This window comes from Salmo salar, chromosome ssa07 (assembly GCF_905237065.1).
Source record: "Salmo salar chromosome ssa07, Ssal_v3.1, whole genome shotgun sequence".
Classification (NCBI taxonomy): Eukaryota; Metazoa; Chordata; class Actinopteri; order Salmoniformes; family Salmonidae; genus Salmo; species Salmo salar.
In genome coordinates, this window is record NC_059448.1 from 43,241,792 (window position 1) to 43,264,196 (window position 22,405).

General features: G+C 43.4%; 1 protein-coding gene across 1 annotated transcript in view; it reads right to left on the minus strand.

Moving 5' to 3' along the window:
• The window catches only part of LOC106609279 (calcium/calmodulin-dependent protein kinase type 1D), a 63,847-nt gene extending 42,325 nt beyond the window's left edge, over positions 1 to 21,522 (minus strand). Inside the window, exon 1 of the mRNA XM_014207908.2 lies at positions 20,876 to 21,522. Within this exon, the coding sequence (XP_014063383.1) occupies positions 20,876 to 20,970 (95 nt within the window). The 5' untranslated portion in view covers positions 20,971 to 21,522. The remainder of the gene's footprint in view (positions 1 to 20,875) is intronic.
• Between the last annotated feature and the right edge of the window lie 883 nt (positions 21,523 to 22,405).

A 22,405-nucleotide genomic window follows, 5' to 3' on the forward strand; every position in this document is an offset into this window, starting at 1 on the left:
CCAAATAGCATGCTCCGTTTTTTTGGTTCATTCTTTCCAATGGGTCAAGTAATTATCTTTATGTATTGTTAGTAAAGAAAGCATGTACTCTAGCCTCTTTCCAATGGGTCAAGTAATTATCTTTTTGTATTGTTAGTAAAGAAAGCATGTACTCTAGCCTCTTTCCAATGGGTCAAGTAATTATCTTTTTGTATTGTTAGTAAAGAAAGCATGTACTCTAGCCTCTTTCCAATGGGTCAAGTAATTATCTTTATGTATTGTTAGTAAAGAAAGCATGTACTCTAGCCTCTTTCCAATGGGTCAAGTAATTATCTTTATGTATTGTTAGTAAAGAAAGCATGTACTCTAGCCTCTTTCCAATGGGTCAAGTAATTATCTTTATGTATTGTTAGTAAAGAAAGCATGTACTCTAGCCTCTTTCCAATGGGTCAAGTAATTATCTTTTTGTATTGTTAGTAAAGAAAGCATGTACTCTAGCCTCTTTCCAATGGGTCAAGTAATTATCTTTTTGTATTGTTAGTAAAGAAAGCATGTACTCTAGCCTCTTTCCAATGGGTCAAGTAATTATCTTTTTGTATTGTTAGTAAAGAAAGCATGTACTCTAGCCTCTTTCCAATGGGTCAAGTAATTATCTTTATGTATTGTTAGTAAAGAAAGCATGTACTCTAGCCTCTTTCCAATGGGTCAAGTAATTATCTTTATGTATTGTTAGTAAAGAAAGCATGTACTCTAGCCTCTTTCCAATGGGTCAAGTAATTCTCTTTTTGTATTGTTAGTAAAGAAAGCATGTACTCTAGCCTCTTTCCAATGGGTCAAGTAATTCTCTTTTTGTATTGTTAGTAAAGAAAGCATGTACTCAAGCCTCTTTCCAATGGGTCAAGTAATTATCTTTATGTATTGTTAGTAAAGAAAGCATGCACTCTAGCCTGTGACGCATTGTTAGTTAGTAAACCCTACAGACTAGGACCTCGTTCTCCTATTCCGGCCTGGTCTCTGTGGTCGTTGGGCCCTGTGCCTGTCTGTAGCCTAGTGACAGTAGTGACAGGTGACTGAACAACGTGATCACTGACTGTCCCGGAGGTGACAATGGGCTCCACTAATTATGACTATGGATGACCTGTCTGCGCTGTCAATGTATGAGAGAGTGAGAGACTTGAATGTATGTGTGTGTGTCGGGGGTGTGTGTGTGTGTGTGTGTGTGTGTGTGTGTGTGTGTGTGTGTGTGTGTGTGTGTGTGTGTGAATGCGGGCATTCATGCATGCGTATGTTTGTGTGTGTTCATCCGTGTGCGGGATTAAACGACTACATCTCCTCAATCAACATCGCTGTTCAAATACAGCTAAACGACCACAGGCACCAGGTGCATATGTACAGATACAGGTCAGGAAATATGTGACCCGTATGTCATTACCTCACAGGAGCGGCATTTGAAAGTCATTTATTTATAAATCCGTTTTTTGGCAGAAATGCCCTTCAGGTGCCTTAATAACAAACTTGTATGCCATCTATAAATACGAATAAAATGGATAAATTATGATTTTAATTGGTTTAGCCACAGACAAATACAGGGACCTTCCCACTTGCCATGATTGGCTGAGATAATGTGCTGGACGTTCTACCGTGTCTTTTTTTGAACGATATCATGAAAAACACGAAAGTGTTGCTACTGCTCTCAACATTGCTGCCCGGAAGTTAGAAGAGCTATCAACAAAGATCAGTGGAAAGTTGTGATAGACTACTTTCTGGAAAACGATTGTGCCATGCTGACTCTGAGGAAATCCCTGGTTTAGGTAAAAGCATTTTAAATTGAACCAGACATTTTAATGGTCTTCTGGTGTGATGGGGAAGAAATTACGATCAACAGTGTTGTTGTCACGGAAGAAGTTGACCGAGTTTTGAAATCAGTGGAATGACCGGTGGAAGCAGAGAGATGATTACCGAATGCTGAGCAAGTCTAAAAGAAAAACACAGAAGGCTGTTGTATAAAACACCTGTCTCTGGATTACATCTTCAAACTAAGGGCAACCATGGCATCCATGACAGAGAGGGAGAAGCATTCATTTATGTATACGGGTGTAACGATCGTCGTATGAAATGGACCAAGGCGCAGCGGGTTGAGTGCTCATTTTTACTTTTAATTAGAACACCGAAAACACAAAACAAGAAAACGCACGGACGTACAGTAATGCAGGCTACACACAGCAATGCAAAAACAACTTCCCACAAAGGGACAGGTGAAACAGGGCTACCTAAGTATGACTCTCAATCAGCAACAACGATGTACAGCTGTTCCTGATTGAGAGCCATACCAGGCCAACACAAAGAAATACACAACATAGAAAACCATAGAAATACAAAACAAGAACATTACCCAAAAACCCCGGAACACATAAATCAAACACCCCTCTTACATAAATACACATTCCATTAAACCCCGAACCACATAAAACAAATACCCCCTGCCACGTCCTGACCAAACTACAATAACCAAATAACCCCTTATACTGGTCAGGACGTGACAACGGGTAAGAGTCTAGCTACATTTTTAGATATTATACATTTCAAATTTTGTCAGAAAGTCGTTTTCATTGCAAGCTCAAATCTAATTTTATTTGTCACATGCGCCGAATACATCGTGAAATGCTTACTTACAAGCCCTTAACCAACAATGCAGTTCAAGAAATAGAGTTGAGAAAATGTTTACCAAATAAAAAGTATCTAAAAGTAAAAAGAAAATTACATAACAATAACGAGGCTATATACAGGGGGTACCAGTACCGAGTCAATGTGACTATGCATGGATAATAGACAGAGAGTAGCAGCAGTGTGAAAATGGGGGGGGGTTAAGCTGTTAAGGTGCCTTTTGGTCCTTGACTTGGTGCTCCATTACTGCTTGCCGTGCAGTAGCAGAGAGAACAGTCTATGAATTGGGTGACGAGTCTTTTACAATTTTTTGGGCCTTCCTCTGAGACCGCCTAGTATATAGGTCCTGGATGTCAGGAAGCTTGGCCCCAGTGATGTACTGGGCCGTACGCACAACCCTCTGCAGTGCCTTACGGTCAGATACCGAGCAATTGGCATACTAGGCGGTGATGCAATCAGTCAGAATGCTCTCGATGGTGCAGCTGTTGAACCTTTTGAGGATCTGGGGACCCATGCCAAATCTTTTCAGTCTCCTGAGGGGGAAAAGGTGTAGTCGTGCCCTCTTCACGACTGTCTTGGTGCGTTTGGACTATGATAGTTGGTTGGTGATGTGGACACCAAGGAATTTGAAACCCTCGACCAGTAGCACTTCAGCCCTGTCAATGTTAATGGGGGCCTGTTCAGCCCTCCTGTTCATAAATTAAAGCGTACTGTTAGCTAGATAGCTCGCTGATGTTAACTGGCTGGCTCGCAAACTAACGTTACGTTTATGATCTGTAATATTATTAGTATCTCAGAAAATATTTGCATTGCTAATTATAGCCTAATGTTAGCTAGATAGCTAATATTGAACCTAGTTGGTTAGCTTTAGCTACCTGCACATTCATGCATGGTAGTATGAGTTGGGATTATGGTGCATTGTTTAGCTAGCTACATGTCTAAACAAAATACTTCACTATGCAAGTAACCATTTCACTGTACCGTTTACACCTTCTGTATCCTGTGCATGTGACAAATAAAGATTTTATTTGTAGTGTGTGTTTACCAGAGACGGTAATGTAAAGAATATGACCTGCATCAAAGTCAGATTACGATATAGGCCAAGGCCTAGATAAAATGTACTTTTAATACTACTTTTTGCTACTAATTTCACCACTTTTAGTCTTGAAATCTGTGGTTGTTCACTATACTACCTTAAATCACTCTGTTTAACACATAACTTCACATGTGAATCCTTAAAGAGATGGGTTGGCTTAAGAGGGTGTGAACTATACTGAATGGGTTTAGACAAAGAGCTCTCCAGTAGGTGTACCAAACCATTCACAGCACATTTTCTCAAAAGTGGGGTTACAAGTTTATCAACTTCCAAAGCAGAATTACTTTCCCATTGTTCCTCAACTGCAGTGTATGATATATAATTTTTCTAGCTCTGAGTCTCTACTTTTAACCAATGTAAAAAACGCAATTTCAAACGTTGCTACATACGAGGAATCAAGGTGGTGGCTCACATATCAATCTCTATCGCCAACATCATGCTATAAACTCTGGCTAAAACAAGCCTGTGTTTTGCATTCCCCTGTTCCTGATGTTAGCAACAGAGCGGTGGTGTTGCTAAGGAGCTTACCAGCCTAACGGAGTGAGTAATGTCTCATTGATGATTAGATACAGCGGCTTGAAGCTGCCTTTTCCAACAGCATGGGCCACTAGATACACCCTCACACAGAGGGAGGGAGGGAGGGGGGGGGGCAGTCAGCCCTTTCTACAGCCAAAAAGGAAAGTCATACTGTCTTATTACCTCAGCTTCCCTCATCCTGACTCTTTCCATTCCAGCAAACACAGACTATTCAACGCAGACGAGCAGGACAGACAGCGAGGGAGAAAAAAAGAGCGAGAGAAAAGGGATGGAGAGAGAGAGAGAGAAATAAAGGAAAAGAGCGAGGGAGATTATGGAAAAAGGTAGACAGACCAGAAAAAGAGATGTTCAGGAGAGAGGGCGAGGGAGGGAGAGAGAGAAAGAGAAACAGGAGGGAAATGATGAGAGCGAGGGATAGTGATGAGGGTTCATAATCATAAGGATAACGTGTGGCGGTTTAATTCAATGAAAATGGCCTCTGTTTGAGCAGTAACGTATAGAGGAGAGGACACGCATCCTTTCGTGTCTACCACCACATCACAAAATGAACTGGGATCCGAACTGCGTTTTCTCCTATTTTTCCTCTGCAATCTGCCTTCAAAATGCTACAGCCTATTGTTGAATGGGTGGAAATCACAAATGAACATGGATATATCCCTCTCTCGCTTACATCTATAACGTATACATACAAACTGGGAGGTGTAGAGGTTTTCAAACCACAAAGGCATACATTCACCATGGTAACGGCTGGAGACCATTAGGAGCTGGGACTGTCACGCCGGCCCGCTCATTAGGTAGCCGCCGAGGGTGGCAGACTGAGGGCGGAATTTTCTGAGCTAAACTGACCAAGACGCACTTCCAACAATAGCACTTAAAACCTCAAATAATTCTACCCAGAAACAATGGCAATCTCTCTCAACCAGTGGGATTTTTAGGTGAGCACTGATGCCACCCTGTGATAAGCAGTGCCCACTTTGTCAAAGGCATGGGGTGGAAAAATATTTTGCTTGTCCATTGCCAGCGTGCCTCTTCGGGGGTGCTGTTGGAGACGCGTCGCTGCGGCACTCCACCTACGTTCCATCAACAAAAATTCATCCAACATAAATCATGTAGCAGATCTAGTCAATGGTAGAAAGAGTATGTGGTCTTCTCTGTAGTTTACAGGCTGGAGATAAAATGTATGACAATGTAATGAGGCAGACACTTTTTACATCATGCCCGTTTCTCCCATCACACAGGGGCGGAAATCCCGGGGGGGACGGGGGGGACACGACCCCCCCATCCTGGGAAAAATATGATTTGTCCCCCCCAATATATCACTGAAACATAACTATGTAATTTAAATAATATTAATAATACGCAATGAAAGCAATTGTGCTGATTATAGACACTTAATAGCGCGTTTTTAAGTTTCAAAAGATTGCGACCCCCCCACTCTTTGCCTCACAATGATTTGATCCACTGCCAGTTCCTTAGCTTGCTAGGTAACAGAGAGGTCGTATCTACTGTCTGAAAGGCACTCAATGCACATAACTGACATGAGGTTAATCCAGTCAATCGCGCACACACACTAGCTGAATATGCAGAGCTAGCGAGCAAATATTAACTATTAAGCTAGCTAGTACCTATTCCATTTATGTGGCGTCGTCAAAGATGGAATCTTTGCTATCGTCAATTTATTCCAAGATCAGCATGCAGATGATGTAAGTTAGTGCTTCAAAGTCCCTGTGATAAGGTTAGCGATAAACTGAAATCCAAACTGAACAGAACTACACTCTCTTCTACCATTGTCTTAAATATATTTAATGGTCTCGTTGCAAAAGCTAAATTGTCGCAAGGGAACTTTTATTTATTTATTTTATTTCACCTTTATTTAACCCGGGTAGCAAAGATTATAGCAAACACCACTGAAACTGAATTGGTGCTCGCTAGCTTTGCAAATTCAGCTATTGTTGGAAGCCAGACAATATGAAACAAACTATTACAATTACAAAAGGTTGCAGCATATGTTGTGTAAATTGTGAACTCATACAGCTGTCAACTCGTCATTTTAATCCGTTTCACATTTGCTAGCTACCTTTTAGATCGAAGCCCAAATAGAATGATTGAAGATGATAGAAGCCCATCTCCTACTGTAAATAACCTACACACTGTGTGTGTAGCCAGCCAGCCAGCCAGGTAGAAAATGGCAGAAAAATAAAAGACGGACATCAGAGTATTTTTCAATACACCAAAACGCATAGTAAGAACCCTAGTAGCCTAATATCTCAAAGACTAGTTGATAAAATGTTCATAAGAAAGAAATGAAATTCTAATGGAAATGTTTCACAATGATGTCATTAGGCAGAGCAGGCAACAGATGGCACACAGACAGCAGAGTTGGGGACAGATATGCAGGGACAGACTGGCAGAGACAGGGAGTCTCAGGTAAGTTTGTTGAGTCTTTGTTTGGCAACATTATGAAAGGTTCTCAATTTTTTTGACTTGTAAAATAGGAACATAATTGGAAAATGCCATGGATACCCCCACTCTCAACTTAAACTGGTGACTGAACTAAGATTTGTTAAAGGCAATGGTATTGCTGTTGTGATTAGTTGTGTAGTTTTGGGTACCGGTAGTTAGGAGTACGGCAAACACCTTATTTCTTTGGTTCCTCAATATACATTTACCATATTACAATGTAGGCTATGTGTTACAGCACTACTTTTGGTGTCCCCCTCAGGAATTGCTCTTGAGAAAATGTAATGTAATTGTCCCCTCCAAAGTTGATATCAGATTTTCGCCCCTGCCATCACATAGCCTAACCTAAAATGTGCTAAATCAAAAAAAATGTAAAAATGCTGTCATGGTAACAAACATGTCGAATGGACAATATGGAATGGACAATCACTGTTGTTTAGGAGTGTCACCCCATTGTCATGATCAGTGGGTTCAAGTTTGCGTCTGTACATTTTTGACAAGCAGATCATAGCGGAAAAAATTCTACTTCAGCGTCTCCCGCTGTGCAAACACATTGCAAATAAGCTCACGATAACTCCTGATAAAGATGGGTGGCTGATATTCAGAGCTGAAATAGCCAAATGGATTAGTCACAATGACCTGTTTTACAAACTGTGGACCTACCACATGATGGGCATTCCTCAAATTCCATTGCAGCCGACTTGGTAGGCTACACCCCAGTAAGCACGAGCCAACATCTTACGGTTGTCTTTTTTTGGTCCTGTCCGGACGTCTTTTTCTGGTGTTTTACAAACGGTAGGCTTACCACATAGATGGGCATTCATAAAATTACTTTTCAGGCAACACTGTAGGCTACACCTCAGTAAGCATGGACCGACACCTTTTGGAAGTATTTTTTGGTGCCGTCCCGACCAGCCTTGATTTCCACATCCACGGACATAGTTTTTTTTGTCCCGTCCTGACCAAATCTGAACCAATCATAGACATCTATGTTTGGTTCAGATTTTGTCCGGTCTGGACCAGCCTTGATTTGTCCCAAACAGAGACGTCTAGAAATGACTTATTTTCAACTTAGATTCAGAACCAAAAATTTGCCTGACTTTTTTTCAACATCCAGAAAAGATGTGTTTTCAACTTCCTGGAAAATATGTATTTTAAACATATGGAAAATGAATTTTCACCTTTCATTCAGAACCTAAATTGAACCAAACTTCAATGTCTGGAAAGTATGTGTATTTCACATCATTTTACTGGGACTATACTAGTTTTGTGGGGGGAGGGGGCATTTTTTGGTCTCGCCTAGTGCGGCAGAATGGCAAGGGCCCTGAATACAGTACATCAGCTATGAGGCTTTCCCCTGTCTTTACATAACTACCATGGCAACCACTGGTTAACCTATGGGCTGCCGCCAGCATAGAACTGGCTCAGTGCTGTTAGGAACTTAAGTCAGTCAACCACAGCGCAAAAATCAATATGACCTCTTTCTCTCTGTGTGTGTGTGTGTGTGTGTGTGTGTGTGTGTGTGTGTGTGTATATATGTTTGTGGTTTATCTATAATGCCAACAGCAGCTCTCTGCTCTGTATGTTAGGTGGTGAGAGAGAGAGAGCTGTAGTGATGACAGACCAGAGCCCCTCTGATGCCAGTGGAGTTTAGCAGGTAGGCGACTCAGCAGTTCATCTTTATCATGACCTTGCAGCTTTCCTATTTCCGCTTGGAGAGAAGAGAGATAGCCCAGCAACAGCAGACTCTGTACTGTACTGTGTGTTCCCTTTATAGGAGGCCTCACAAAACACACACACACACCTGAGAGACCGCTGGGCATTATGCTCAGCTTTCTGGCTATACATACACCTGCTGAGAGGCACATGGTCAGACACACTCAGTTCTCCTCCTCTTTCATAGCACAAGAACAACACGCGCGCGCACACACACACAGAAGATTGCATGATTGTGCCTTGTTTGGGTGTTGCCTAACCTTATGAGTCAAAGTAGAAGCTGATTGGTAAGGCTGCTCCCACAGCTGTTTGTCAGCATAGTCATTGATTAGCTACAGTATCACCAGCACTGCCTCATCAAACGACAAGAACGTGTGAGGGAGGGGATGGAAAAAGAGAGGGAGAGGAGGGGCAGTGTAGACTCTAGAGGGACGGGAAGAGAGAGGGGGGGGGCTTGGGGGTGGGTGTAGTAGGACACGGTCATGTGCTTTGTACCCGCAGCGCCAACAAAAGCGCCAATTAATAACAAACAGAGACCTGTTGCTCTGACGTAGCTAATAACCGCTGGCAATTATGCTAACAAGGCCATTATGGAGATGCTCAGGAGCTGCTGTTTGATTTCCGGCTCTCTGTAGTCACACTGTACCGGAGCACACAGTGTGTTAAGAGGAGGGGGGAGGGATGCTGCCAGGAGCGACTTTAAAATTGGCCTGTCCATATCCTGAGGACGTTGGGAAAAGTCTTCCAAACCGGCCACTAGGGGCAACAGTGAGCGCTATTACCATGAAGTAGGCTTGGGTTTTGCTAAGGCGTTGTGGATGGTAATGACTCTGGGTCCGAAGGTCGCGTGTTCAATACCAGTGGTAGACACTCGTTTTTAAATTGTATGGTTTCAACCCCATCCCAAACCTTAACTGAACAATTCAGTTAAGGGTTAACGTTTGGAGAAATGTCAGAATCTGAAGTCAAATTGGTAAAATCGTGAGATCTTGATGTGATTGTCAGAGTCTGCCTTCATGCACACAGACACACTGATGTCCGTGACATGGGAACATGAGACGCCAGTGTAGTGAGAAGTACATGAGGCAGTCTCGCTTTGAGTCCTGTCTTTCTGGGTACACTGCATTTCCGTGTGTGTGTGTGGAGACACAGTGTCTGGCTTCAAGCTAATCAAAAGGACAGGCAGCGGGGGAAATGTGATCAGTGGCCCACATCAAACACCAGGCATGATGAGAGTGCTCCTCAGACACAGGGACACGCGCACGTACACCAACTAGACGAGCGACCGTCATCCCACCTCCACACTTCACTCTCTCATATAGAGTGGTTTTGGAGCTACAAATCAAAATCGCATTTGTCGCATGAGCCGAATACAACAGGTGTAGACCTTACAGTGAAATGCTTACTTACAAGCCCTTAAACCAACAGTGCAGTTTTAAGAAAATACCACCCCCTCCCCCAAAAAATAAAGGATAACAAATGCTTAAAGAGCAGCAGTAAATAACAATAGCGGGGCTATATACAGGGAGTACCGGTACAGAGTCAATGTGCGGGGGCACCGGTGTCTGGGTAATATGTACATAGAAGGGCATGTATCAGGGTATAGTCTCTCTCTCTCTCTCTCTCCCTCTCCCTCACCTCTCTCTCTCCCTTCATACAGACATGGATAGGCAGTTTTATAACGGTGTTAAAACTGTAAAGGCTAGTTATAGAGTCTGGCTCTGGGATCTGAGCTTACTCTACAAACACCATTCTGACAGGAGGAGGCGGGGGGGGAGATGGAAAGAGAGAGCGAGCCCTTAGGGAGTGATGGATGGAGCACAGTGTATGGAAAATCCTGGATGAGGATACCTACTGAATGGTGTGTGTGTGTGCATGTGTACATTGTGAGCATTACTGAAACCATGGTGGTGACCAAGACTGCATTATGTGTACGTGTGTGTGTGTGTGTGTGTGTGTGTGTGTGTGTGTGTGTGTGTGTGTGTGTGTGTGTGTGTGTGTGTGTGTGTGTGTGATAGCAGCGGTTGCTGACTGGCCAGATAGAGCCAGTCTGAGCACAGCCTTGAGTGCCGTTTAAGGACAACGCTAGCCAAGCTATAACAAACACACACACACACACTAACAGATCATGAATCAAGATACAGTACTGCTTCTGAAGAGAAATAAGGTAATGGACCTTTCTGTAAGTGTCACCTATAAAACAGAGAAAGGTGTGTGTGTATATATTTATATAGTGTGTGTACTGTGAATATGTTTGTAGAGGTTCTATACATGTGCAATGTGTGTGTGTGAGTGTGTGTGCGAGCTTCCATGCATGTGTGCCTTTCTGCTTGTGTGGGTTTAAATTGCCTGCCTGGAAGACAAATGTTCCTACTGTTTACGGCCAAACGTTATATAGACTTTGACTCTGTCTGTAGATGAGATATTATTCCTATGTGCCTCTTTCTCCATATGAGTTTGCCAAAGCACTGATTCCATTACCTCTAATCACTTACTACTGGATATACCGATATTTAATTACCAAGACAATGGATGATATCCTCAGATGAATCTCTTACGATTTGCACATATTACATACGATTGCTTTCCCACAGTAAGGTGTGACAGTAGTGGTGGAGAGAGAGAGAGAGAGAGAGAGAGGTTCACTGTAATGAGAACTGGAGAGAAATTGTAGCTGCTACCTAACTATAGCACGAGACAGAGAGAGACAGAACAGAAGAGATGATAGGAAAGAAGAAGGATGTTAGAGATGCTTGTGCTAAAGATTTAAAGCTGGCAGGGTTAGGGATGAGAGGTAAGAAGTTGCGAAAGGTTTTGTTGCTTGGATGAGACATTTCATCCAGCCAGTCTGAAGGTTTACCATCAGCCATGCTATTGTGACAGAGTCACTTGGCAACAATAGAGAATGACAAGTGAAATCTCTTTTACGTCCTCATATCCCTCCACTCACCCTCTCTAGCTCTATATGATCCTCCTCTCCACCTATCCTCCTTTCCTTAAATCCCCACCTACCTTGTTCAGTTGTGGTGATACGATTGGCTCTCAGAGAGCAGGAAGTGGAGGTGAGAGGAACACACCGATGATAAGTTGTGACAGGGCAGGGAGAAACAGGATCCATGGTAACGGCAGTCAACCATGAAGGCCTGATTCACACAGTCTCCGCTGAACAGTAGATGTTGAGATCTGTCTGTTACTTGAACTCTGTGAAGCATTTATTTGGGCTGCAATTTCTGAGGCTGGTAACTCTAATGAACGTATCCTCTGCAGCAGAGGTAACTCTGGGTCTTCCTTTTCTGTGGTGGTCCTCATGAGAGCCAGTTTCATTATAGCGCTTTATGGTTTTTGCAACTGCACTTGAAGAAACATTCAAAGTCCTTGAAATTTTCCACATTGACTGACCCTCATGTCTTAAAGTAATGATGGACTATCGTTTCTCTTTGCTTATTTGAGCTGTTCTTGCCATAATATGGACTTGGTCTTTTACCAAATAGGGCTATCATCTGTATACCACCCCTACCTTGTCACCACACAAGTGATTGTCTCAAACGCATTAAGGAAAGAAATTACACAAATTAACTTTTAACAATGCACACCTGTTAATTGAAATGCATTCCAGGTGACTACCTCATGAAGCTGGTTGAGAGAATGCCAAGAGTGTGCAAAGCTGTCATCAAGGCAAAGGGTGGCTACTTTGAAGAATCTCAAATATAAAATATATTTAGATTTGTTTAAACTTTTTTGGTTACTACATGATTCCATATGTGTTATTTCATAGTTTTGATGTCTTCACTGATATTCTACATATAAAATAGTACAAATAAATGAGTAGGTGTGGAATGAGTAGGTGTGTCCAAACTTTTAACTGGTACTGTATGTTGTTGTGCATTCTAATTGATGGCATCACTAACAGCTCACTCCTCCATTTTGAGAAGTGTGTGTGTGCCCCTCATCTCCTGTGACCCAAAGGGTTGCTGTACACACACGCTCTCTCTAACAGACACACGCAGGCAGTCACACACACATCTGCCCAACCACATACTGTGACTATAAGGTCACCTCCACTGATCACATCTGACCCCACATAGTCATATTGACTGCGAGTAAGGATTAAAGGGGAATAAAACAGAATAAAGGACATAGATACCACAGGGTAGACCTGTCATAGTCTGCAGCTGCTGGGCTCCATCTGAAATAATGGCAGTGGGGTTTGACAGACCTCCCATGGCAGCTAAGCTGGTTACAAATACATTCATATTTATTTATGTGTGGACACACAATCTCAGTCTGACTCAGCCAGGCTGCCACATGCCATCATCGTGCACCTCTCCCTCTCTTTCACTTTTCCCTACTTTTAACAGCCATTGTCATTTCTCAAAACGTATGATGAATTCGTCCCATAGCGTCAGGTTACAGGTATGGTTCCAAATTCCATACAGGATCCTCCTCTAACAAGCCTCTGATAGGCTGTGTGTAAGCAGAGCCTAGTCAATAGAGGGCCTGTTAATCCTCGGTGGGACGGCTTGATCCAACAGATCCAGTGGATCTCCAGGGAACGCACAGACATTCCTGACAGATCCCCTACACAGATCAGATCATAGGCAGTCTGACTCCAGCCAGACCCAGCCTTGCTTATCTCGCTGACAGTTTAAAAACAGTGATATTAATATTATCAGCTCTGCTTTATTTGATATGGTGGACACTGGTGATGCAACCTGCCTAAATGCCATGGGATTGCCATGTAAGAATGTGGTGTCTGTGTGTGTGTGTAAAAGTTAGCGATCTTTCTATATACACCGCACCACCACTTAAACCTCTTCTTGTGAAATCTCTGTTATGGAGGCCTTTTTATTGTGTGTTCGCAACAAGACTGTTCCAACATCCTGTATGGCCCTGAAAACGGGGCTGCTTTAGGAGGGTGGGCTTCAGTAGTGCCGCAGCATTAAAACACATCCCAGAAGACACAGAGGAACCACTTAACATGTAGCTTCGTGTCATGCTCCAGATCTGACGCGGCCGTGACATTAATTTGGTGGCCAATTAGAGTTTCTCCCTGCGAGCTCCTCTCACGTGTCTCATCGGTCTCCGATTGCAGAGCACGAGCAACAGATGAGACCGGAGACGCTAACATGGAGTCGAGGTAGCGGTGAAATCTGCAAGCACACACACTCTCACACAAACATGCTCTGTGCCTGACCAACTATGAAACAGAGTCGTATAGGAACTAGGCCACGAGGTGTACGTAACCAAAGTCCTTCGGCATGACTGGTCTACACAAATCTACACAGAATCATCGTGACTAATCTGTATAGGCCTAGCTGGATTAAACCAGCTACTATCAAAAACTATTTACAGTAAAAAGTAGGTCTCCCTCGTCTGATACCAATCCCATTCCCACCCAATGGCCGTTTAGAGTCTCTAAATAGGGCTCTGATCCGATAATGAACTGATGCTTTTGATCATTAACACTCAATAGTTCTGTACATTCACACGTCATGGAACCTCCCCAAGGGGGAGTGTTGTACACATGTATGCAGATCCTTTCAAGATCCTTCACATTCTTGGGTTTGCGCTTATCAACTGCCCTCTTCAACTCAGCCCACAGGGTTTCGATTGGATTGCGGTCCGGCGACTGACATGGCCATGGCAGAACGTATGTTTTGGGTCATTGTCTTGTTGGAAAGTCCACTTACGGCCAAGTCCCAGCCTTCTGGCAGAGGCAACCAGATTGTCAGCCAAAATTGCCTGATACTTGGTGGAATTCATTACGCCATCAATCTTCACCAGTACCGCTGGACCTCTGGAATTAAAACAATCCCAAAACATCACTGACACACCACCATATTTCACTGTGGGTATGAAGTGCCTCTCCTTGTATGCATCTCTGTTTCGATGCCAAACATGTCGATGCTGTATATGACCAAAACGTTCAATTTTGGTCTCATCTGACCTGAGCACCTTCTTCCAGTCATAATCTAAATGACATTTGGCAAACTCCAAGCGCTTGCATCTGTGTCTTGGGGTCAGAAAGGGCTTTCTTCTGGCAACCCTTCCAAAGAGCCTGTGGTTGTGTAGGTGGCGTCTGATGGTGCTTTTTGAAACCTGGTGACCCCAAGACGCCACCAAGGCCTGCAATTCTTTCACAGTGATTCTTGGGGATTTTGTTGCTTCTCTCACCATCCTCCTCCCTATCCTGGGGGAAAAAATACATTTGCGTCCTCTACCCGTGAGGTTTTCAACGGTTCCATATCTTTTAACTTTTTTAATAATTGCCCTGACAGTGCTCAGTGGTATATTCAATCGTTTGTGGATCTTCTTGAGCCATTACCAGATTTATGAAGGTCTACGACCATCTGTCTCTTTTAAACTGCCAGTTCTTTTGTTTTCTTCATGGTGTTGGATGACAAAGGGATATTGCATGCGCGTTCTCATTTTTATACCCAAGTGAAACAGGAAGTGATGTAATGGCTCAATATAGTTCCTTAAGACTAATTTAAGTTTATCTAAGTGAATTTAATTCCTGGTTTAATTTTGGTAGATGTTATTTCCAATAATCTTTAAGGGTGCCATTAATTGTGAAACCTTGATTTGGAGGACATTGATTTTTAATTAAATCAATAAATTATTTTGGTGGGTTCCATTGAAAAATTCATAAAGTACAGTATTTCTCAAGTTGTTATTTTGAGTTTCTCTCCATAAATGTATTTTTTTAAGTATTGTTTGTGCATTGCCAGTCAGAGGTACCAGTAATTTTGGAGCCCATTGTATACAGTAGTTTACCAAGCTACCAATTACTTCACACTGGAAGAAGTTAAACTACACTAAAGCTACCCTTAATAAATATAGTAGTTCACTACATTCAAACTACGGCGGGAAAAATGATTATTATACATCTAAATATGAAATGACTACAAATTGCAAGAACAGATCACCCTGGAGTCAGATGTTAACAGAATGTGTAATTTAGCCTATTAAAACACAAATTAAGAATTAGGTAGGTCTGCTGACAGAAAAATAAAGGACCTTCTTACCAACTTAACACATTTTTATTTTAGAAAGAAAAGTGTGTAGTTCCAGTAGTTTGCTACACTGTTACATGGCAAAAAAATAAGTAATTAACTACTGAAAACATTACCAAGATTTGAATTTAGTTATACTACCACCAAGCTACTGTAAAATGGAGTTCCATTTCTAGTTGAACTACCTGTACTTCACTAACCCAATACTGCCCATTAGACGATCTCATGGAATGGCTTGTCCTGCTCTTCGTAAAAACCCAGAGTGCATTGAGTAAATGTTGGAAAAGGATCTTGCTTCCTTTCTAAACATAGCAATGTGAATGCAAAGAAGACTAGGACCACAAAATAGGTGAAGTGAACTGGCAAAATAGTTGAGTCCTCACTCAAAGGCAAGGGCAGTACGAATACAAAGACAACAGTTGCTTTTTCTTACCCCAGAGTTCACTTTAAAGAGGACTGAGATCAGTTATTTTAAAGAGGACTATGTAAAAACACCCTTAAGTTTACTAGAGCACTTCTGAACATGTTTTATATGCCTGGATAATACAAACAAGTGTGTATTCGAGTCTGGATACACTCCCGCTCAAAAAGGTTGGAGCTGTTTTGCCATCTGGAAAGACAAGACATTTTAATTTAATAGATTTTTTTAAAATATTAATGACAAAAACATGGTGTGGAAAGAGTGACTTAAATTGACCCATTGCTGTAGCCAGGGACCACTGTTTTGGATGGATGTTTCTCAGGCCCTCTCTATACAGTGTGTGTCATCTAGATCAGAATGAGCTCACTGTGTTATAACAATATTGTCAAGACAAACAGAGGAGTCCACTCAGACTTCATTTAGGATTGAATCCCAGGAACTAAATGAGGCCACGCACCGGGAGTCACAAATAACAACAACGAGCAAAAATAACCATCACTGAAGAAAAACCTGAAGAAAAGAAGAGGGAGCAGCTGATGGAAGAGGGACAGATTGAAAGAGCGGAGAGATAATGATTGGGGAAAAGAGGTGATGAGGTAGAGGGATGAGGGATAGAGAGACCAAGGGATGGGGGGGATGGAGGGATAATCCGTGTCTCTTCCTATAATGAAGATGTCCGATTACAGTCTACCCTTAATCTTTTAGGCCCAAATGCGCGCACACACACACACAGACACAGACACAGACACACACAGTGAATGATCCCAATACAAAAATGCTGTATGCTTTCTGTACACTTGTTATACTCCTGAGACCCAATGCTAAACTATCAAGGCTGGCTTTCAAAGTGGCATACACTTCATCTGAGGCAGCAAGGTCAGATAATAGGGACAGCTACGCTGAGAGAAAGAGAGAGCGAGCTAGGCAGAGAGAGAGAAAAAGAGAGAGCTAGGCAGAGAGAGAGAGATAACTGCAGTCCCAGAAAGAGGACAATGCCAGGAGCCAGGAAGTAGAGCATTCAATTAAGGGCATCGTGGCCTAGATGGTACACACTCCCACAATGCAGCTCTGCTTTGCCCTCTGTCCCTCTCCCTCTCTTTTTCCCCCCTCTCTCTTTCCTACTGTGTCTCAGTTCAGCAGTGAGGTGTGGCATACCTGAAACACACCCGTCTGCAGCATCATATGAACACCTGTGGCCCCCCAGGCACTCACAGTGTTTAATAATTCAACAACAGAATGCTGCAGGAACACACACACGCACAGGGAAACAGGACACCAGGGACGAACACACGCACACTGACTTAGGCTTCCCTATGCGCAGCTTGGAGACATTACTCTGGGGCTCAGAAAGTGTTTGTGTCAGTGTTCAGGTAAAGCTGGAACACAGGACACCAGGCCAGACAGAGCCCTGTGGCTCTACTATGGCCTCTATAGTGCTTAACTCCCAGCAGCTGCCCCTTACATGACTTACATGAACTACTAATAGTAGCTCTATAGATCCAAGCTATAGCCTACAGACTGGCTTGTGAGACTGATCCAAGTGATAGAGAAAAGTCTCCGGACTGACATTTTAAAACCGGCAGCAGCAATCAGCCCATTTGACTTTATGGACTGAGATTAAAATCCTCTGTTTCTTCTACATGACACAGGAAGCTGCGCAGGTCCTAATCCAGGCACTTGTCATCTCCCATCTGGACTACTCGACTCGCTGTTGGCTGGGCTCTTGCCTGGTGTTCAACCTTCCTAAATTCTCCCATGTCCCCCCCGCACACTCCACTAGCTTCCAGTAGAAGCTAGCATCGACTACAAGACCATGGTGCGTACCTACGGAGCAGCAAGAGGAACTACCCCTCCCTACCTTCAGGCTATGCTCAAACCCTACACCCCAACCTGAGTACTCTGTTCTGCCTCCTCTGGTCTCTTGGCCCTCCCACCCCTCTCACTAGCTCTGACTTTGCTGATGAATACTTTAGAGGAAAAACGTACTTACTATGACTGAGATATGTGCTTGTCTTACCTAGCTATCTTAAGATGAGTGCACCATCTGTAAGTCACTCTGGATAAGAGCATCTGCTGAATAACTAAAATGTCAAAAGGAGTCAAAAGACGTGACATTCTGCTTGACTTGAAGCACCGTCTTATGAAGTGTTAATATCGCCTTATAAACATGCATACACCTTAGAAATGCAGTCATAGAGCATTATGAAACTGTATAGCAAAGCAATAATGCACAAAAGACCAATGAGACTGCTGCCATGCCCTTATTTGGCGGTCAGTCATGTGAAGGACCCAGTAGCCTCTGTGGCACATCATCTGTCCATCTTTTTACGAGGTGAATAAAAACATTCATCTCTCATCCAATTTCTAAAGACTAGCTCATAGCGTGTGTCAGAGCAACATGTTGTGGTAGCTCAGCACTAACCCCTATTCTATTTAACAGTATTTCTCCTCCCAGCTCTCCCCTCCTCTTCTGTCCTCATTGCTTACCATTCCTCTCCTCTTCCAATTCCCTCTCCTCCTCCTCTCATCCCCTCTCTCACTCCTCTTTCCATTTCCTCTCTCGTAGTGTTGAAAACAAGACTCCAATGGTCAAGAGACCGGAGCAAGTTAATAGACTATACAGGCAAAGTCCCCGGCTCCCCGCTGTGTTTCTTCCTTTCCTCTCTCTCCATCCCTCCCTCCTCTCTTTCTCCCCTTCTTTTTCTGCTGATAGAGAATTAAAGCGGAAAACACCAGACATCAGCAGGAGGGAGTTCAAAGGCTGAGGCTGAGCAGAACTCTGGTTAATGTGTTGCTATGGCGTTAACATGAAACGTCTAAGTAATATTTTTAGGGCAGAGAATTTTTTCCTGACCAAGAAAAATTCCAGGTGGAACCTGAGGCCAAGTGTGTGTGTGTGTGTGTGTGTGTGTGTGTGTGTGTGTGTGTGTGCCTGCCCAGATGGTCCTTTTGTCCAAGCACAGAGCGCTGGCCAGAGACCAGATGGGAGGACAGATCCCTAAGCCCGCCACTGAGGAAACAAAAGTCAGCGGTCACAGAGAAAGATGTCTCCTCCAGTAAGGTAGCTGGAGGATCAAGAGCCAGTGATCAACCCACAGAGGTGTGCAGACAAAACACCAGCATACACAAGAAAACCTGTCTTCAGTACCAGTGTGGTGCGCGTGTGAAGAAGATGAACAGCACCTCTGGAAATCCTTTGTAAATAGCCCCAATCAGTGTCTTTGTCATGCTGCGATTTTTATAAATTGAACCTTTATTTAACTCGGCATGTCATTTAAGAACAAATTCTTATTTACAATGACGGCCTACCCCAGCCAAACCCTAACCCAGACGACGCTGGGCCAATCCCGGCCGGTTGTGATACAGCCCGGAATCTGACCAGAGTCTGTAGTGACGCCTCTAGCACTGAGATGCAGTGCCTTAGACCGCTGCACCACTCGAGTCCACTGAATGGTGCTAGTACATAGACACCATGGCAACACAGGAGAGACTTTAGCAATAAGCATAGAAACTGAGTGGCCCCTCAATAGTCCATCAGTAAGACGCACACACCCAAAACGCACCTGTCCATACTTCCACCTGTTATGTGAATTCCAGGCACACAGTAGAAATTCCGATCTCCTCTTTGTTGAGTTCAGTGAAACTGATGGAGTTATGAAGAACAAGGATCAGACATGACCTTCGAGCCTAATTTATGCACTCTCTGCTCCAAATGGGCATAGCTGGAATTCTGCAAAGGCCATCATGCACACACACAGTGCAGAACCATCGTTCAACACTCCACAAACATATTAATATATTCAATAACCACGGCACATTGCCCACTGAAATGACCTGTTGAAAACTTGTAATAATTTTCATCATTTATTACCATCACTGTTATGCAACATGTCTGAACTGTTACAGTGGCCTATTCCAGGACCAGGAGGTTTTCCCTGGCCCACTAATCCGCTTTAATTCAACCATCCTCCCTCGATTCTGCCTGTCCAGTCAACAAACTGTTCCTCTGTGCCAGGGGGACTGAGGTAACAGGCCAGAGAGAAAATCTGCTATAGGGTCTTCAAGAAGAGGCTGGGGTATTTTGCCGAGCATTTCATTTGAACAAGCTGTTCACATGGGTTGCAAATTAACCGTTATGATGCTGTCAAATCAAAACCAATCTTTCATGTATGAGGTTAGTAACACTGTAGGCTTAATAAACCTAGTGATAAATAGTATTAAACCGTGACGGATAAATCATTCTGGGTTAGATAAACACAGAAAACCATGATAACCACTCACCAACGGTCAAATATATTTTCTTAAGGTCGGGAACTCAATTGATATCAGTGTTTTTTACTGCCCGCGTCTCCAAAAGGTCATTCCTACGATAGATAGCAGCACAAGTGGAGCTGTAAGAGCGATGGGCCGGGAAGAGAGGGAGGATGAATGTAGTAGGCTAACCTAAACAATAGCCAAGACTGCAGAACACCAACAGAGCCAACTGAACAAGACACGCGTAACCGGTTGTAAAATAATGGACTAAAACGCACGAGACCCCCTTATTTAGGCACAGGCTACTGTCTGGGTTTTACTAAAACAGTTCCTACATAGTTTAGCCTACAATAGGCCTCATAGCTTTCCTTCATTTCGAAGTGGGTAGCCTGTCACACAACACTTGTAATGACATAGGCTAGCCTACAAAATGTGACAGTCGATATTTCTCTATCATAGCGTACCCAACGAACACTCGTCCCAAATAAACACGGGCTAACGCTAGCCTACAGTCCGTTAAACAGCTCGTCAGAGATAACCGTCTCTGCTGGCTTCCAGTTAAACCCGGAGCTGAACAGTCCAGAAACCGAAACGGATACAAAGTATCCAGCGCGAGAGTCCCGCTACATTCTGCAACAAAGTTTCGAAGGCCTACCAGATGTAAATTCATGCCCAATTAGCATTGACAACAATAGGGCTTTTGAAAATGTTATTAACAAATAACACACTCACGTTCCGAGGATCTCTTTCAATTCAAATATTTTCTTGATGTCGTCGACTTGCTTTTTCCACGTCCCTTTCCCGGACTCTCCATTCTCCCGAGCCATGGTGGAACAGGGGAAAACCTGGGCAAACGATGCCAGTGAGTCTCAGCAGCCCCCCGAGATAACGCAGCTTTCCCACGCTTCGAGTTACACTTCCTGCTCGTGGGGAGCAGACCCACGCGCATAGAATGAGCTAGGCAGAAGGTTTTCAAGCTCGTGGTTTCCCCGCTGTATGAATGTCACCGTAGCTCTCGAAAAAGGTATCCTGTATTCTTCGCTGTCTACAGTGTTCCGTTTGACCGACAACGAGCGTTCGCCGTCTGCGGTTGCACTTGCAGGGTTCAGCTGGTCTAGATGATCTTGACGTAAATTGTTTGGGGCTACGTGTCACCTTTGCGCGATCGCCTTGTCTCTCTCTCCACAACAAGTATTCTGTTTTAATTAAGTCCTCTGTTGAGCCGTGTGGTGCGTAATGCGAGGAGTATTATTTAATCTAACCATGCTGATTGTGCCATCGGTTGTTATGGCAATGAGGGCGGGTAGGATGCTGCTCATCGCTCGACTTGACAGCGTTGCGCACAAGTGTGTGTGATAGAGAGTGTGTGTGACTGGATGTCTAGAGATAATTCGCATTGCACCAAAGATACGTTCACGAAAGCAGAGTATTTGCAAACCATCAAAAACGGACAGCCATGTTTAAAAATAAGTAAATGATTTTGTATTGGCCTATGTTTATTATGATATACCAGGTCAGGTGATGGAGTCTACATTGGGACCCATGCAACTTGCCGTGAAGTTTGAGAAAGGGTCTCTCCAGATAAAATGTAAAAACATACCATATTACTATATCTTGATCAAATGAGTGCTGACATGCATGAGAGACAGTTGACGCAATTAAATGAAATTCACGGGCCCTACAAAGGTTTAATATGTTAGACACTATAGTGGTCATATTATAATCTGATGTACTAAATACATTTGAGTTTGGGTGTTAATATTTAGATGGTTAAATACTCCCATCTCCAGCAAAGCAGTCTTGACTGCAGTATCTTATCTGAAGGTGCTGTAATCCACCTAAAAAAAAAAACACACAGGATAGTATCCTCCAGTCATGAAGAGAATTACTGCAGACTATTCTCATCTGACAGGCCTGCCAGAGCTTGTGTACAGGATAAAATAGAGAAAGAGTGCGTGCGTGTGTGAGAGGGGCTGAGAGTGTGTCTGCGGGTGTGCTCTAGATGCTCATGAGTATTCCAGCTGCAAACTACTGCAGGTCCCCTCTCAGCTCAAGAAAATCTATTCTCCACTTACCCTACCTCTCCCTTTCTCCCTCCCTTGATCTCCAGCTCTGATTCAGCAAGTCTCTCAAGTTAGACTTTGCACCTATCTGCCTCCCTCCCTTAGAGAAGGATGATTAGTCAACCCAGGCTGAGATGTTGGCTAGGATTTATGTCCATCTTGGCAAACTGAAGAGAAGAGAGCGAGGAGAATTGAAAAG